At 50.7% G+C, this 17,558-nt stretch overlaps 1 protein-coding gene across 11 annotated transcripts in view; it reads right to left on the bottom strand.

Moving 5' to 3' along the window:
- MTCL1 (microtubule crosslinking factor 1) overlaps positions 1-17,558 on the bottom strand; it is a 134,413-nt gene that overhangs the window by 23,093 nt on the left and 93,762 nt on the right. For 4 of the 11 annotated variants that reach the window (XM_089305333.1, XM_089305329.1, XM_089305330.1 and 1 more), the window contains 4 exons: positions 16,228-16,350; positions 12,792-13,022; positions 11,108-11,305; positions 770-1,120 (listed from right to left, as the gene is read on the bottom strand). In XM_089305333.1, the coding sequence (XP_089161459.1) occupies positions 770-1,120; positions 11,108-11,305; positions 12,792-13,022; positions 16,228-16,350 (903 nt within the window). The remainder of the gene's footprint in view (positions 1-769; positions 1,121-11,107; positions 11,306-12,791; positions 13,023-16,227; positions 16,351-17,558) is intronic. The other 7 variants (XM_070050453.2, XM_051852138.3, XM_051852136.3 and 4 more) reach the window with 3 other exon arrangements.

Below are 17,558 nucleotides of genomic sequence, written 5' to 3'. Positions count from 1 at the left end.
TGAAGAACTACCTTTGTCATTCTTGAAATGTAGGTCCTCTGGCAATGATTTTTTTCTTCTAGCTTTGCTTGTTGAAAGTGTTTCTCTTTGACTTTTGAAAGCAACCATTTCTTGGTATAGAATTGTATGTGGCTCGGTACCTTTATTCAGCACTCCATCGTCTTTTGACTGCATACTTTCCAGTAAGAAATTCTCTGTAATCCCCATATTTGTGCCACTCTATCGAATGTGTCTTTTTTTTTTTCCTCCTCTGTCTGCCTTTAAGATTTTCTCTTTGATTTTTATCAGTTTGAATATAGTAAGATTTTGTTGCCTGGGCATATACTGGGTTCCTCTAAAACAAAGAGGAAACATTTAGAAACTGGCTCAGGTCACCTAAGTTCCTCCTGGGATTTTGGAAAATCCAATGGTTGGCCTGTGTTCACCCTATTTGGGGAGCCTAAGCCACAGTCTGTTCTCGCGTGTGGCTGTCTGGGACAGGGTCGGCTCAGCCTGCTGACAGCGGCACGGAGGCTGTCCCGGGATGGGCTCAGGACCACGTGACTCTATGCAGAATGGCTGCTGGGTGGGGGCCACATTTCCCACATTGGAAAGGGGACAGGAGGGAACTCAGGGGCCCTGGGAAGCCCAGACACCTTCAAGAGCTACACGAGCAGCCACTCCTCTCCTTTCTCCCGCACAAGGAGCTGAATCCAACGGCATCCTCTCCCCACCCACCCGGGACAGTGGAGGCCCCAGGTAAGGGGCCCCGGGCCCGCCGCGCAGGTACCTGCTCCAGGCGGCACTTGAGCCCGGCCCACTCCACGTCCCAGGCAGCCTTGTCGCTGGCGTGCTGCTGCTGCAGGCGCCGTCGCGCCCTCGCCTCCTCCCGCAGCTCCTCCCGCAGGTCTTCCAGAAGCACCTTGAGAGCACCGAACAGCTGCTGGTTTTCCACCACCTGTGGGGACACCAAGCCCAGCTCTGCCACCTCATCCGGGCAGGAAGAGGAGAGGCTCTGGCAATGAAGGCAGTCCGGGGCTGTCTCGCAGGTGCCGTGGGCTGAGGGTGCAGGGGTCTGCAGCAGAGGAGAGGGAGCAGGGCCCCGAGGCTGGCAGTCAGGCTGCTGGGGCCGAGATGGGACCTGCAGGATGGGGAGGAAGGTGAGGGGCACTGTCTCCTGGCCACCAGGTGGTGCCTTCAGGCCTGGACCTCGGGCTCGGGGCACCTGCAGGTAATGTTCTGGACCTCGGGGCTGTGGCAGGCCATAGGGAGCCCCCAGAGGCTGCTGGGACACCCCGCCTGACTTCAGATGCCCACAGCTGTGAGCTGGGCCGGTGGACTGTGCAGCTCCAGCTACACCCACTAGCATCCACACCGACACGCCAGAGAGGGGAATGAGGGCCTGGGGACTCCCACAGACACAGGGTGCTCAAGCAAGTCCATTAGGGGTGGGGACTTCCAGTGCTGCAAGGCCAAGGTGAAAGGCTTGGGCTGTTCCTGAAGGCTGTGGCGTGGCCCCGAGACGGTGCCAGCACTGGCTCACTTACCTTGTGCTGCCCATCCCCACCGTAGGTGTCAGCGGGCAAGACAACCCTCCCCCACCCCCACACCGGCAGGGTTCAGCACAACCACTAGCTCTTGTTACTTAAGCAAGCAAACACGTCTCCCCAATGAAAAGCGGGTTTCCTTGGTAATCTGCTCATACAGATGTAACTTAACAATCTCTGCGTTTTCTAAAACCTGCCCAGCCCTCTTGGGGCAATGTTCAAACCACGGTTTCTGCCTGAGTCCATTCCTGCAAGGGCAGTGCTTCAGAAACCTGCGTGCGGACGGATGGGGCACAGTGAACGGATTCGGGAACTGGGGCTAACAGCAGCCACGTGAGCCCTCTCTTCCAATCACACGGTGCACCACAGGCTCTGGGGGCATTTGCAGGGCATGCATACGAAGCAGGAGGAGTAAGGGCTAAGTCTTGCTGGATGTAGATAAAATTCTGCACAAAACAGGAAGCACCCCCTATTTTGGACATGGTCCCTGTCCTTGGTAAACCTCTCCTGTCTGATGCAGCAAGGGCACTGGGGCTCGTGCAGAAGTCCTGCACACACAATCATGCTTCTAGAATCATCTAACTAACCCATTGGACACACACACATACATACACAAAAATAAATGGCTAAGCATATACAAAAAGAATTTAAGATGCTGTGAATATATGTTCAAGTTGAATTAGAAAAGAGAAATTCTTTAATATGAGCAGATAACTGAAAATACAACAGCTGTCTCCATAATTTAATTGAGATTATTAGACGTGGTAGACTTTTTAAAAAGTGTATACTTTTGGGGCCGGTGCCATGGTGCAGTAGGTTAATCCTGCGCCTGTGGTGCTGGCATCCCACACGGGCGCCAGTTCTAGTCCCGGTTGCTCCTCATCCAATCCAGCTCTCTGCTATGGCCTGGGAAAGCAGTAGAAGATGGCCCAAGTGCTTGGGCCCCTGCACCCATCATGGGAGACCGGAAGGAAGCACCTGGCTCCTGGCTTTGGATCGGTGCAGCTCTGGCTGTTGCGGCCATTTGGGGACTGAACCAATGGAAGGAAGACCTTTCTCTCTCTCTCTCTGCCTTTCCTCTCTCTGTGTAACTCTGACCTTCAAATAAATAAATAAAATCTTAAAAAAAAGTGTTTACTTTTTAAAACTTACTTGACAGAGAGAGAGAGAGACAACTACTAACCACTGGTTCACTCAAATGCCTACAACAGCTGGGGCCAGGCCCAGTTAAAGCCACGAGCCTGGAACTCCATTCCATATGGATAGCAGTGATCCAAGTACTTCAGCCATCACCTGCCACCCCCCAGCGTGTGCAATGACAAGTAGCTGGAACTGGGAATGGAACGGAGCAGGGCTTAGAACCCAGGCAGTCTGATATGAAATGCAGGTGTCCTAAGCAGCATCTTCACCGTGGAGCCAAACACTCACTCCATAGACAGAACAGACTTCTGATGGAGCAGAAAGACCCATAAGTTAGCATTTATTGCACTTCGCTTTTTCTTACCTTGAACACCAACTTTTACGTTACTAAGTTCAGGACAAAAGGCATTAAGAGTAAAAGTCAATTAAAATTGGAAAATTCAGCAGAGAGAAAAACCTTTGAAAAATCCTACATGTTTTCCACACATCCGAATTTAAGTAAGTTAAATTTAAGTAGTTGAACTACACTCAGAGAGATGCTTATGAAATGTATGAAGGTGTAACAAATGTGGAACGGTTTCTTAAAACCCTACGCCAATAGAATCTAAAAATTCATGAGTGCAGTTGAGAAAGGCGTGTTACACCTGCGATGCCAACATCCCATGCTAATGCTGGTTCAAGTCCCAGCTGCTCTGCTTCCAATCCAGCTCCTTGCTAATGTGCCTGGGGAAGTAGCAGAAGATGGTCTAAGTGCTAGGGCCCCTACACCCATATGGGAGACCTGGATAAAGTCCAAGCTCCTGGCTTCAGCCTGGCTCAGCCCTGGCTGTTGTAGCCATTTGGGGAGATAATCAGTAGATGGAAGATTCTCTCTCTCTGACACTCTGCCTTTCAAATAAACAAAAAGAAATCTTAAAAAAAAATATGTCTTGGCATTGGGTTTATTTGCTGAAAAATTATGTATGTTGTTTAGTATTTAGTTTAGCAATGTTATTTCATATTTTCATCTCTGGATTTCACATAAATCGCTACTTTTTGAGTCAAAAGAATTTCAAGCTTAAAGTGACAGCAGGGCTTTTTTTGGTTCAATCTTTAGAGCAGTCCTCTAATTCTCGACAAAGAGAGAGCAGAGAACCATGTAATACCTTCATAGGTATAATGGATAGCTTTCTGTGACCCCAAGGCACACACGACATTGGCCTGTGCTGCCCTTAGCCTGTGCACCACAGGAATGTTAGTAAGACTAGAATCAGAACGTCACAGTCCTCTTAGAGATGAGAAATTTGGTCTCTCTGGAAGCAAAGCACGTACTTCGGGGCACTGGCAGATATTAGATTCACTAAAATTAAGCCTTAATGTTTTCATGCACATTTGGGTCAGAGCAATCAATGTAATGCTCTATTATACCAGAATAAAATTAATCGTCGTGGAATGAGCTCTGGAATTGCTTTGGGGTAAAGGTGGCCAAGAAGGGTAGGAGAGCCTGCAGAGTTAATGCTATTGCTACCATTGTCACAACACCCAGGGTCGGTGTGACTCAGCGGAAGCCAGGCAGCTCCCGCCACAAGTGCACAGGGGCCAGAATGCGAGTCTGCGTCAGAATTCCTGAAGATTCGGAAAAAGCCGTGCATGGCCATGATTCTTCTAGATGACTTTTACACACACACACACACACACACACACACACCCAACAGCGATCGTCACTATCGCGACCTCCTGCGGGCAAGGGGCGTGCTAAATTGTTCGCCTGTAAGACCATATCTGATGTCGATCCTGGTGCCCAGTGTTACAGCCCCATTCTGCAGGGTGCAGCTGCTCAGGACTGCACAGTCCTGCGGTAAAGGAAGCGAGAGCCTCGACCGCAAGGCAGGCCTGGCGCCTGCAAGGCTGGACACACCACGGAGGAAAACTGCAAACCTCACAGTTTAGCCTCTCAGCCTTTTTCTTTTTTCCGTTTTTAAACTTCGCCTTAAAAAGTCACCTAAGTTGGGGCTGGTGTTGAGGCACAAGCTGCTGTCTGCAACGCAGGTATCCCATATGGGTACCAGTTCTACTCCCTGCTGTTCACTTCTGATCCAGCTCTCTGCTAGTGCCTCTGGGAAAGCAGCAGAAGATGGCCCAGGTGCTTCGATCCCTGCACCCATGTGGGAGACCCTGATGGAGTTCCAGGCTCCTGGTTTTGGCTTGGCCCAGCCCTTGCTGTTGTAGCCATTTGGGGAGCGAACCAGCAGAAGATCCATCTCTGTGTCTCTCTCTCTGTAAACCTGCCTTTCAAATAAATGAATGAATCTTTAAAAGATCCCTGTACCTCCTATATCAGGGACATCACTCTCTCACTCTTTCTATATCAGGGACGTCACTCTCTCATTCTTCCTCCTGGTTGTGACCACTGTTGGGCTATGTTTTTGGTTAAAAGGTGATCCAAGTCTAGAATCAAATTAATACTGTGTCTCGTTTAGCAGTCTTTATGCTGAAAGTCATCTTGGGCTGTTTTCTGAGAGTTTTGTGCAAGGGCCCAGCTATGCAACCTTATACACATCAGTTTCAAGTCCAAAACTCAGCAGGCATTTGTTCTAGTGGTTAAGACACCATGTCCCATATCGGGTCCGACTCCTGACTCCAGCTTCCTGATAGTGCGCACCCTGGGAGGCAGCAGTGGATGGTTCAAGTAGCTGGGTCCCTGCCACCCATGTAGGAGATCTGGATGAATTCCCAGCTCCAAGCTTGGGCCGCAGCCCAGCCCTGGCCATTACAGGCATTTGGGACCTCTGTCAGTCACTGTGTGTCTTGCAAATTAAGTAATGAATTAAACAAACATCTGAGTTTTCAATCTTTTCGAAGATCAGTTGGTTTGCGTTCCAGCAAAGGAGTAGGATAAAAGAGCTTCATTGGTGCTTTCTCTTTAGTCTAGAAGCATTTCAAAGCCCCTCCTAGCTCATGTCTCTGGGGTGAAGCTTAAAATAATCCTAAAATTGGGATGAGGAACTTGACTGTGCTATAACGTCAAACTTTGTAACAGTCAGGTTGACCTTCAGCAAATCAGACTGCTACTGATGTAGCAGTAGTATTCACAGACAGTGAAAACGAAGCCTATGGGACAAGGTAAGAAAAATGCCAAGACATTTGTGATGCCATGCCAGCTATTTTTCAAAACCATTCTTCCCTAAGATTTCTAAGACCTGTGCATGGGGTGAGGTGGAACCCTGTGAAGCACTAAACCACCATCTACTGCTTGCCTTGTCTCTGAGCCATTCACTTTGGAGACAGCTTTGATCTAAACTTGGAAAAGATACACCAACGTGCTTCTATGGGCTGACCTCAAGAAGCAGTCACAGAACAGAAGTGATGGCCTCCACCTCCTACTTACTCAGGCTGTTCCACACAGGCAGGGGGATTTCTGAATGCAACAGTAGCTGTCCTTGATCCCACCGAAGGCTGGCACAGCTCTTCTTCCACACAAAGAGAACCTCACACAACATTCAAAGTAATTCCTGGCTCAGCAGGAGCCCCCCAGCCTAGTCTCTGACTGAGATGAGCCAGAAATGAAATGTTTGCACACCCAGCAACATGTCTGTAAATAAGCCACTTGTCGGTCTCACCTTCCCTGTTACATTCAGGTTCATTTCAAGATACTTCCCTGCAACCAGGACAGTGCTTCCCGATAGAGAGAATGGGCCAGTGAAGACTGGCCCTGAAAATATACTCTTCCATGGAAACTGACCGGAATGAAAGACTCATTTACACACGGGAAGTCCTGTGCCCTCCAGCTGGGAGGAAGCCAGGCGATCATGCCCGGGAGGAAGGGCTCTGCGCCCAGGGTTTCCATCATTTTCACTTAGGGTTAACCAAGAATAAGTACATGTGTATGAAAGAATTAATGAGGGGCCAGCGCTGTGGCATACTAGGTGAATCCTCCACCTGCAGCGCCAGCATCCCATATGGGCGCCGGTTCTAGTCCTGGTTGCTCCTCCTCCAGTCCAGCTCTCTGCTGTGGCCCGGGAGGGCAGTGGAGGATGGCCCAAGTCCTTGGGCCCTGCACCCACAAGGGAGACCAGGAGGAAGCGCCTGGCTCCTGGCTTAGGATCAGCGCAGTGCCGGCCATTGCAGCCACTTGGGGAGTGAACCAACAGAAAGAAGACCTTTCTCTCTGTCTCTCTCTCTCTCTCTCTCACTGTCTGTAACTCTGCCTGTCAAATAAATAAAAATAAAATCTTTAAAAAAAAAAGAAAGAAAGAATTAACTAGGCACTTAGAGTTATTTAGTAAAGGATAAGCACAGAGTCTTCAGCCCAAAGACTTAATGGTGGCAGAGGGCCACTTCCGGGGCCAGTGTTGTGGCATAGCTGGTTAAGCCACAGCCTGCAACACTGACATCCCATATGAGTGCCGGTTTGGATCCTGGCTGCTCCACTTCTGATCCAGCTCCCTGATAATGCTCCTGGGAAGGCAGTGGAGGATGGCCCAAGTGCTTGCAACCCTGCCACCCAAGTGGGAGACATGGATGGCATTCCTGACCCCACCCCCAAATGTCACAGCCATTTGGAGAGTGAACCAGTGATGGAAGATCTTCTCTTTGTCTCTTCCTCTTTCTGTCATTCTGCCTTTCAAATAATTTTTTTTACAAAAACAATGAAACAAAAGAGATGGCCACTTGAGACTGAATCCTTGAGTGTGTAGAGTTTGGTTACCACTTTGGAGGTGTTTAGCACCTGCTGACCATGGCTGACACAGAGGCAGGAATGGGGCAGATGGAGCCTTTGAGTATCTTTCAGTGCCTGTGAATTTTACCTCATGCACGAGCCGCTTTCAGAGTAAGAACAACCACAAATACACAGCTAAGAGTAGACCGTCGAGAGCTCCCATCTGGTTCCTTTGACATGTGTAGCCTGTCTCATGGGTGAAGCTGTAAAACTATAGAGCCCAAAGAATGAAGCATGGCATGACTTGCAAAAGCGAAATACAAAAGCTATCTTGGCTTAAGAGGAGAACCTTCTTATTTGGGGGGAAAAATAATCAAGGGGCCAGCGCTGTGATCCAGCTGCTTGTGACATGTGCATCCCATCCTGCAGTGCCAACTACAGCCCCAGTTGCCCCACTTCTGATCCAGCTTTCTGCTAATGCGCCTGGGAAGGTAGCAGATGACACAAGTGCGCGGGCCCCTGGCACCCATGTGGGAGACTGGGATGGAGTTCCTGGCTCCTGACTTCAGCCTGGTCCAGACCTTGCAGTTGTGGGTATCTGGGGAGGGAATCAATGGAAGATCTCTCTAATGCCTCTTCCTTTCTCTCAGACTTTCACATAAACAGATATTCGAAACAAAAAGAAGAGAGTATCAGGTGGCTCAGTTATAACTCGCAGGCCTTGTATAGCAAGAGTGCTCTTTCCAGAAGTTTTTGCATCTTGGGCCAAGCAGAAAGGTGGGCACCTGGACAGCCAGAAATCACACCTTTGGGTACCTGGGAGACTCAAAGAGCAGGAAGTCCAGGGAGCCGAAGGCTCTTTGCCTGCAGGAGAAAGGCTGGCTTTCAGGGCAGCGCCCGGAGGCCCTGACACTACAGATGCTCTGGGCAAGCCCTGAGACCCGGGGAAGAAGGTGGAGAAGCCCGGGCTGGGTGACTTTTCAGTGACCGGTAGCAGGTGAAGATTTACAAGCGAATACAAAACAATTCCTTTAGCTCTTGCTATGAATTTTCCACTGGGTTCTTTACATTTGCACTCAGTTGTTAAGAGCCTTATGTTGCATCCCTGAATGAAAACGTAACTTCTCTTTTAATAAACTAATCCAGCGCTGGGGAGACCAGCTGTTGGAACCCCGCAGGGCCGTAACTCCAGCTCCATTAATCATCAAGTGTTAAAAAGTCTTGACTTGAGGAGTTACTAACAAGTCTAAAATGCACAGTCTTGGGGCTGTGGGCCTCGCCTGCTTGACTCAGTGGCAAGCGTCCTGCGGCAGAGAGCTACATAGCTCTCCTTGGCCCCTTTACAGCCAACGGCTGGCTCAGCTGAAGTGCTTACGGCACGGGGGTCGCTGGGAACATTCGCAGGGCCAACCAGCATACAACCTGACGTCTTCTCATGAACTGTTCCCAAGGCTGCTCAGGACATGTAATTTTTTTTGAAACCTCTTTGGACATGATAAATGTTGCCATCCACTGTGTTCCGGTGTGAGAATGTACAATGTGACTCAGAGCCAAGACCAGCGCCTGAGAAATGCCACCTGCCCATTACCCTTGGGAAAGCAGTTTGGCCACATTTCCCATGCTGTTGTCACCTGTGCGGCTTGCAGAGTGGCTGAAAAAGGCCCTGGCTCTGCACGGCAGCTCTTGAAGACACGTGTGCTGGATCTGGTATCCGGGCTGCCCCACTAATACCCATGCCACTCACAGACAGACAAATCTTCTAACAGAGGACGCACCAGCTGTCGCTTACAGTAGAGCCCATTAATCTTCTGGCCTCGGAGGCCTGGCACGGGCACAGAGTTTTGCTTTAACTGCTGCAGACAGACGGGCCCTTAAAAGCCAGACCTGATGACGAATGTCTGCAGCAGACCCTGTCAGCCCATCCACGGGCTGCTAACTCCCGTGTCCATCTCCACTTCGAATGGTCATCGCTAACAATCAGTGTTAGGAGGAGGCAAAAGCAGACGGCATTAAGATAGGTGGAATAAGAGGAGCCGGCTGAGTGGCTACCTTCCTTCCCACCCAGCAGGCAATGTTCTTCATGAATGTTGCTTAGAGAACCAGACACAGGACATCTTTTTTTCCTTCTCCAACGCATCTGGATGCAGGCGTGGGAGACCTAGCAGGTTGTGACGTCGCAACCAAGGACACTATTTGAGTGGATCACAAACACTTGAGAGGATTCACTGACAACACCTCTTCTACAATCCGTACATTTGAAAGCATTAAATTGCAAAGTCACCTTATAGTTTCTAGCTAGCCCACTGCTGGAAGATTCATTCCATGACCTAAAATCGCCCCCACGGGCTCTGCCCTGACGCACTTCCTAACGATGGTGGGGAACAGGCTTTTTGAGGGTGGGAGCTCCTTTGTGAGTCCCCATTATTCAAGGAAGCTGAAGGGTGGATGGGTGTCCACAGAAGGCAGCAGACAGAAAGCATAGGGCAAACCTCAAATGTCTTCCTAGCCTGCATTCAGAACATCGCTGCTTTCCTTCATTTGGATCTGAGCCCAAGCTCCGAGGACAACCTCTCCCACCGGACCTGGGCTCTGAGCTGAAGGCGCCTGGGACAGGGGAGAGCGACAGCTGTAGAGCCCGGCCCGCAGGGAGTGCCCAGAATGCCTGTGGCCGAGAGGCTGCGGCCGCGCCCAGGGTCTGCTGGCCCAGGGCCACTCCCCCGCCCTCCGAGAACGCAGGCATCCCAGGCTTTGCTGCAGGAGCCTCCAGGGAGCCAAGTGGGGTCAGAGGGGGCTCAGAAGCCTGAGAGCAAGAAAGCTTAATACAGGGTCCCGCTCAGGATCTCAAGTCTCCGTGTCCACCACAGTTACCACCTTGTACAACAAGGCAAAGGGTTTGGATGTTACCAGTAGTATCTTTTGGTTTAATAAGCAGGGTCTATTTCCGCAGTGCTTGTCAACACAATAAAATTACTTCCTAACACTGGAATCCCACCTTTCTCTACACATACCTTTACCGTTTTCAAGGCATCAGCAAATATTTTTATTTGGAGCCAAAGAGAACACAAAATGCTTTCTACATATGTGTTTGGGAATCTTCAGCAAAAACATGGGTGTTTTTCTCTCCTTATAATAGATAACAGGACGTGAGGACATTTCAAAAAGTTTATGGAAAATGAGATTAAAAGGGAACTTTATTTTGGTGCAAAAATCTGTGAAATTTGGGCATATGAGAGGTCTTCAGAAAGTTCACAGAAAATGCATATTGTGAAAAAAAAAAACTACACATGGATTTCAAAATTATTTGTACCAACATAAACACCTTTTAATTTGATTTTTCCATAGCCTCACTTATGTTTGCCAAATTAGTGATGTTGCCAATGGCCGTTCAGCTAAACATCAACCAAAAAGCCCCCTAAGTTCTGCATCTGGTCATGATGACATCATCAGACTGAGCATTTCCCTCTTCCTTGGAAGAATGGTCAACCTTTAAAAGGCCAAGGGTGACTCTGCAGAACACATACATGGAATTTTCTTTCCGGGGTAAATCTGCTGGCTCCAAAGAGGACACACTCAGTCTGCTCATACTATGATTCTTATTTATAGAGGCAAGGCAAATGAATGACATGAAGGGGTTGACGTTAAAGCAAAACGATACAATTTCCAGCAAAACTCCGACATCATGCACAGCAACAGGTAGCTAGCCAGGTGGTGGGTGGTGGGAGGGGCGGGGGTTCTGCTACCTGGAACTCGAGGATGGCCAAGCGGTTCAGGTGGGACAACAGGCATGGATCTGAGCACCCACCTGCTTGTGCACCTGCACCCCATCTGCCGTCTGCAGCCTCAATCCATGCTGACCATTCTGCCCTGGAACGTGTTGGGGGAGCTCCCCCATGGGAAAGCCACAGCCTCGGTCTGTGTCATCTAGGTCTGGTCCATCCACCTGGTGACCCCCCTGAAGTCCAAGGTCATTGAGCCCAGGGAAGGTCTCTGGATGGTCGCCCTGAAACCAGCAAGAGAAGGTGATCACAGCTTTGCCTGCACCCCTTTGTGGTACAGCCTGGTTTCTACCGTTTGAGAATAATGATCCTCTCTGTGGCTTATCAAGTGCTCTCTCTCTTAGTCCTGGCCCCAGATATGCTCGTTTTGCTCTTCCACTCATGGCACTTCCTCCATTTAAATGGCACAGGGTGGCTGCTCAGTGTATTAGAAGATGAATGAAGGCCGGCGCCGCAGCTCACTAGGCTAATCCTCCGCCTTGCGGCGCCGGCACACCGGGTTCTAGTCCTGGTCGGGGCGCCGGATTCTGTCCCAGTTGCCCCTCTTCCAGGCCAGCTCTCTGCTGTGGCCAGGGAGTGCAATGGAGGATGGCCCAAGTCCTTGGGCCCTGCACCCCATGGGAGACCAGGAGAAATACCTGGCTCCTGCCATCGGATCAGCGCGGTGCGCTGGCCACAGCGCGCCGGCCATGGCGGCCATTGGAGGGTGAACCAATGGCAAAGGAAGACCTTTCTCTCTGTCTCTCTCTCACTGTCCACTCTGCCTGTCCAAAAAAAAAAAAAAAAAAAGATGAATGAGAAATGCTCTAAGTTAGCATTGCCTACAGCCATGGTTCCATAAATCAGAAAAGCAGGACCCCAGAATGCTGACCAACAGGACACCTGACCACTACGTCAAGGGTCTGCTGAAGGAGGGTCTTCCAAGTTGTAGGCACTTGGAAGCTGAGTTAACTTTTGAACTTTCATCATTCTGAGGAAAGAGAATCTCTGCTTGGATGACTTAAAACTGCAAGCACTGTCCACTAGAGTAAAGAGCAGACAACAACAACAACAAAAGATTCAGGATGCCCTGAAGCAGCCGACCAAGTAGCCCGGCTGTGGATGAACAGACAGAGCAGAACACCTGTGCCTGCAGCCCTGTGCTCACTGGAAAGCAAGGCCGGGCACAGCCTGTGCGGCTGGAGGTCACCCCGACTTCACCAGGAGGAACTCAATCAGAAAGCAAACAGCTCTGCTCAGTGTCTGCTACATATCTGGGAATTCAGACCGAAGAGGGAGAACACAGGGCTGGCTTTGCGACCCATCTGAAACTTGGAACCGACCCTTAGAAAACCACAGGGGCACAGCGTGCGCTGGCATCTGGGGGCAGCAGTGGGAATGGGGGGAAGAACAAACATTTTAGGAGCAGCTTTTAGAAACCAGCCAGACTGAGTGAGAGAGCAAAGGCTCCCAGGGCGAGAAGTTGAGTGAGTGGATCACTCAGCGGCAAGCAGGTGGCAACCAAGGTTGTGCAGAACACGGCCACAGACCAGGTGTCCCGCTGGACCTCCTGGCTTCACACACGGTGGACGGGCCACGGCAGTCCTGTTGCATGGATTCAAATCGACCCAATGACTTAACATAACGGGCGGAGTGGAGAGTGAAGGGCAGTGGCGCCTGGGGGTCAAGGACAAACCCCGCAAATAGAAGCAGCGCTGGGGCGGGCGTTACCTCCGAAAAGTCCTCTCCCTCCTCCTCCATCTGCTTCCTTTGCCGCCAGTGTTTCAGCAGCCACCGGAGTTTGACGTAGAAGAGGAAAATGTTCTGCTTCAGGGCCCGCAGCTCCTGCTGCAGCAGGTTCTTCTCATCACTCCAGGAGCGCTCGTGCAGGGTGTTCTGCAGAGCCAGGCTATGCATCTCCAGTTCTTTCCACCGTAGGGCGTACAGGTGCTCCTCCTCCATCTTGAATGGAATCAGAGAAGAGTGTGACGAGCAGCTACTCCGACCTGCCACCCTGACAACCCAGGGGGTCTCCGCTGTGTTGCAGGTGGGATGTGACACTGGGAAACCCTCAGACGCTCAGGGCACTCGTGGTCGGAGATGCCGACTACTCATCAAACCTCAGGAGCGCTGGACTCAGAGCCAGGTGCTATTTCAAAGGAAGGGACTGGGCTGGCTTTAGCTCAGAGGTTCCTTCGTCTACTGAATCAAAGGAAGGGACTGCACTCTTAAGTAGACTCCATTCCCCCAGTACCTGGACTCAACATTCAAAAGCCCATAGGAAAAGAAGGGGAAGTCCTTCCCCGTGACCTCCTTGGCCCCCCTCGCCCCTAACAGAGAAAGGGAGCGTAGGAGAAGGGTCTGGGCTAGGAGGAGCTCTTCCCAGCATGCTTAGCTGCACACTAGCGAGCAAACAGGAAGGTGCTAACCAACTTCCACACTCAAGGCTTCACACTCCTGTTACTAGGCACGTCCCTTGGGAAAATAAGTCTCCTGCAAAAGAAATGTCTTCCATCTCAACACTGAGTTCCTGTTTGGTATTTTCGGTTTTTGAACATTTTTGTTTGAGAGGCAGGGAGACACACAGAGAGCAAGCGAGCCATCATCCACTGATTCACTCCCCAAATGCCTACAATGATCCTGCCTGGAGCACTCAGTCTGGGTCTCCCACCTGGGAGGCTGGAACCCAATCTTGAGAGCCCTCAGTGCTGCCTCCCAGGGTCTGCACGAACAAGAAGCTGGAGCCAGGAGCAGACACCCAGGCGCTCTGACATGGGCTGTGCTTGTCCTAACTGCTAGGCCCAACGCCACCCCGTGTTCTTGCTTCGTTTTTCTTGTTCAAACACTGGCATTGGCATTCTTCCAAGAAATAAACAATTACTGTGTATCAATACTGACTAAGCAAAAGGATGGGAATGAAACCTTATTTTGCAGATAAGAGCTATATATAGCAGCTATAGAGCAGCTAACAAGATCTGCGGGATCAAAGCTGTGCGTCCCAAGGCCAGAAGGTTTAGAATGCCGGCCCCGTGGTGACCAGCTGTCCTCTCCTAATTTAACCCTCCCTCTGATGCCAACAGCCAAGGCACTTATTTTTTTTTTTCCTCAAGGACCAGATTAATTCTCAGGAGCCCTGGGTCAGGGCTATGTCTGCAGACCCCACTACAGTGGACATGCTAAAGGCCAGAGAGGAGCAAGAGGTAGCTCTGGAAGGGTCTACGGGTGTGCACCCCGGCTCACACGGCCACGGTTATGCACCTCATCTTTCACGTCCTTCTGACTACAGAGCACGGGTCGGCATTGTGGTGCAGAGTTAACGCACCCACCCCCGACGCCAGACGCTATCATCCCGTACCTGCATGCTGGTCTGAGCCTCGGCTGCTCCACTTCTCATCCAGCTCCCTGCTCATGTGCCTGGAGAGCAGCAGAAGATGGCCCAAGTACTCACACCCTTGCCACCCACGTGGGAGACCCAGATGGAGTTCTGGGCTCCTGTCTTTGGCCTGGCCCAGCCCTGGCTACTGAGGTCATTTGGGGGAATGAACCAGTGGATGGGAGATCTCACTCTCGCTCTCTCTGCCTTTCAAATTAAAGTAAGTCTTATAAAAAATTTTTTTTTTCAAAACAAAACAGGAAACAGTGGACAGAGGTGGGGAGCTGAGGGGAGCTGAGCGTTCCACTTCCCTGCAGTGCTCTTAGCCTCCCCAGGGGCAACACGAGGATGACGTGAGCTGCCTCCTCTTGCTGCTGGGGTGGGAGGAATGGAGACAATGCCCCCACACAGGCCGGGGTGTCTCCTACCCCTTCACCTGCAGCACCCCTACACCCTCCAGACTCTCTCTCTGCTTCTCCTCCACTGCCTTTGCTGATTCTGTCTGAAGTTCTATGACACGAAGTGCTCCCAGCATCTCAGAGGCTGGTTCTCAGTTCCCTGGGGACGTGGGGACACCTTCTCTTCCCTTCTGAACAGGCCTGGAAGACATCCCCCCACCTTCCTCTACACACTGCTGTATGGCAAAGCCAAGTGCCACGTGCACCTGGGACCCCCACTATTCTGCTATTGAAATCTCCGGTGGCAAATTCACTTTGCAAACTCTCTTTGGGTGCAACACCAAATATTCCTTTTAAAAATGGCTTAGGAACTTATCTTTCAAGTAACGATACTACTTTCCTTTGGTAATGATACATGAAACTTGACTTATAAATGACACATTTAAAGAGGGGTGTGCATCTCCTGGGAGGGGTGGACAGGGAAAAGTAAGATCCTGGCACTCAGCTCTGCCCTCCTAAGCTGAAAGGTGCGGAAGGTACTCCCTTAATCAGTTTGCAGCCTGTTTAGATGACCTTGGCTATGGGTACTGTGGGGCTTATGTGTAGTACCCATCCCTTGCCACAGTAAGTTCTTGAATGCACCCAGGACGTAATTTTGCACAGAATATGCATTTTAAATACCATAGTGCTCTGATCAAGATAATTTGTTTCGTTTTAAAGCTACAGCTTCTTTCAAGAACAAATACGAGGAGGTTAGATCAGCTACAGCAAGTTCTGAACCTAGATATTTCATTACAGCCTAATTAGGTGTGGTGTGGCAAGCCGGGGAGGCCTGGAGCCTGGAGTGCCTGCATCTGCATATCCCCTTCAGAGGAACTCTGGGAAAGTACAGCAGAAATAGGATAAATTGGCCAGTCACGGGTTATTCTAAAATAACTGGATGCTGACCAGACCGCAGCTCAGTGAGAGGCAGTCGTTTAGATGAGTTGACATTCCTATCAGAAAAGCCAACCATCACCCAAGGGGCAGATACGCCTTCCTATGTGGCCACACGGCAGGCCCTTATTTTACGGGTCTGTTGGCCCATGCTGCCGAAGGTGCAGGCTGGCTTGAAGAGACCTTCCTGAGATCACGATGTTAAGTACACTTGTCCTCCCTTATCCACAGTGTCAGTATCCTGTGCTCCATCACAGTCCCAAAATATCACATGGAAAATTCCGGAAGCAACGGATTCAAGCTTTTGACTTTTATTATAGTACACTGGTACAACTGTTCTAGATTATCATCAGTTATTATTACTGACCCCTTACTGTGCCTGATGTATAAATTAAACTATTTCCCATGGGGCTCTGTGGTCCCGGAAGGGGCCGTGCTGGTATTCCCGGTCCATATTTACCTTGCGGATCCTGTTTGCAAATGTCTCTGTCTCCTCTTGATGCAGTCTGGCCGCCTGCGCGAGCTGACCCTGTAGCTCCTCTATCGATACACTCTGCTCGGGTAAAACGGGGGGGCCCCTGAGCTGATCGGTGGGATAAAGGAAGGGGTTTAGTGGGGACGAGAACACTGCCTGAGGGGACGACGAGGGACAGACATCTGCACAAGCCAGGGACACACAGAGAGATGGCGCACGCTGGTTGCAGCAGTGGAGTGACTCTGTGGCAACTTCCCTGGGCTTCTGGGTTCACAGGTGCCTGCCGACGGACAATCCCACCTGCCTTCCTCCCTGGCACTGAACTTGAGCCATCACAATAGTTGTGAGCCAGGCCAAGAGAAGGGAGCCCGGGCACCCTGGGGGCTGTCCTAGCAACCACAGTGGCTTCTCGACAGTTTTCACACAAGCTGGGGGTGCTCAGAGCTTGGTGATGACCACAGAACAGTCAGCCTGTTGGATTCTCTCTGAGTTACAGGGAGTCTTTCTCTGAGTTGCTGAATGTCCATGTTCATGCACTCTTCTATTAAGAGTTTTTCCTGCCCCAGCAAGGATGCTTCTGTCCGACCCCAGCAGGCAGGGTGATGGGGTGGGGCTCCTGCAGGAGCATACTGCCAGAACCCACCCCCCAAATCACACATAGACTCACTTACTGCACTTCAGGTTCACAATGGGTGCAGGAAGCTGTATTTTTACTTGTTGGTAAAGCCTGCACTTATGTCTTTCCCCGGGTGGGGGGGCCTTCAAGAAGTTCACATAAAATGGAATTAACCTTTGTTTTGGTGCAACAAAGCCCTGAAATCCACGTCTAGTTTTCTGGTAACACACATCTGCCATGAACCTTTTGAAGACCCCTGTTCGTGCAGATGACAGAGAGCTGGAGCCACTACTGGGAAACACAGTGCTTGTTCAGAGATGCAAACACTGTCCCACCAAAGACCTCAGGGCTCATTCACTTTCAAGCAAGATGTTCCACCCACGAGTTACAACACCTGTAGACGAGGATGCGAGACACTGGGAATCACAGTGGACTGCAGCTGTGAAAACACATGTTACTTCGCGGCTTCCTTCTGACCATCTTGGAACTCCTCTGTCACGCTGCTCCTCCTCTGAGGTTTCATGGGCTGTCCTGCGTGACACAGCCCGAGCTGGGAGAGCAGAGTGCTTCCCAGGGCGGGGTTCACAGGGAAAGTCAGAGCCACTGGGGTATTTGCCTACTCTGGGATATAAATGTGAAAGAAACCCGGCTTCTGAGAACATCAACTGCTTCCCTGCCTTGCTATAGTTAAGAGGCAATG

The sequence above is a fragment of the Oryctolagus cuniculus genome, chromosome 10 (genome assembly GCF_051225735.1).
Source record: "Oryctolagus cuniculus isolate XC-2025 breed Fujian yellow rabbit chromosome 10, ASM5122573v1, whole genome shotgun sequence".
NCBI classification, from domain to species: Eukaryota; Metazoa; Chordata; class Mammalia; order Lagomorpha; family Leporidae; genus Oryctolagus; species Oryctolagus cuniculus.
The sequence above is the reverse complement of the archived record's forward strand: the minus strand, read 5'-3'. Positions and strand labels throughout refer to the sequence as shown.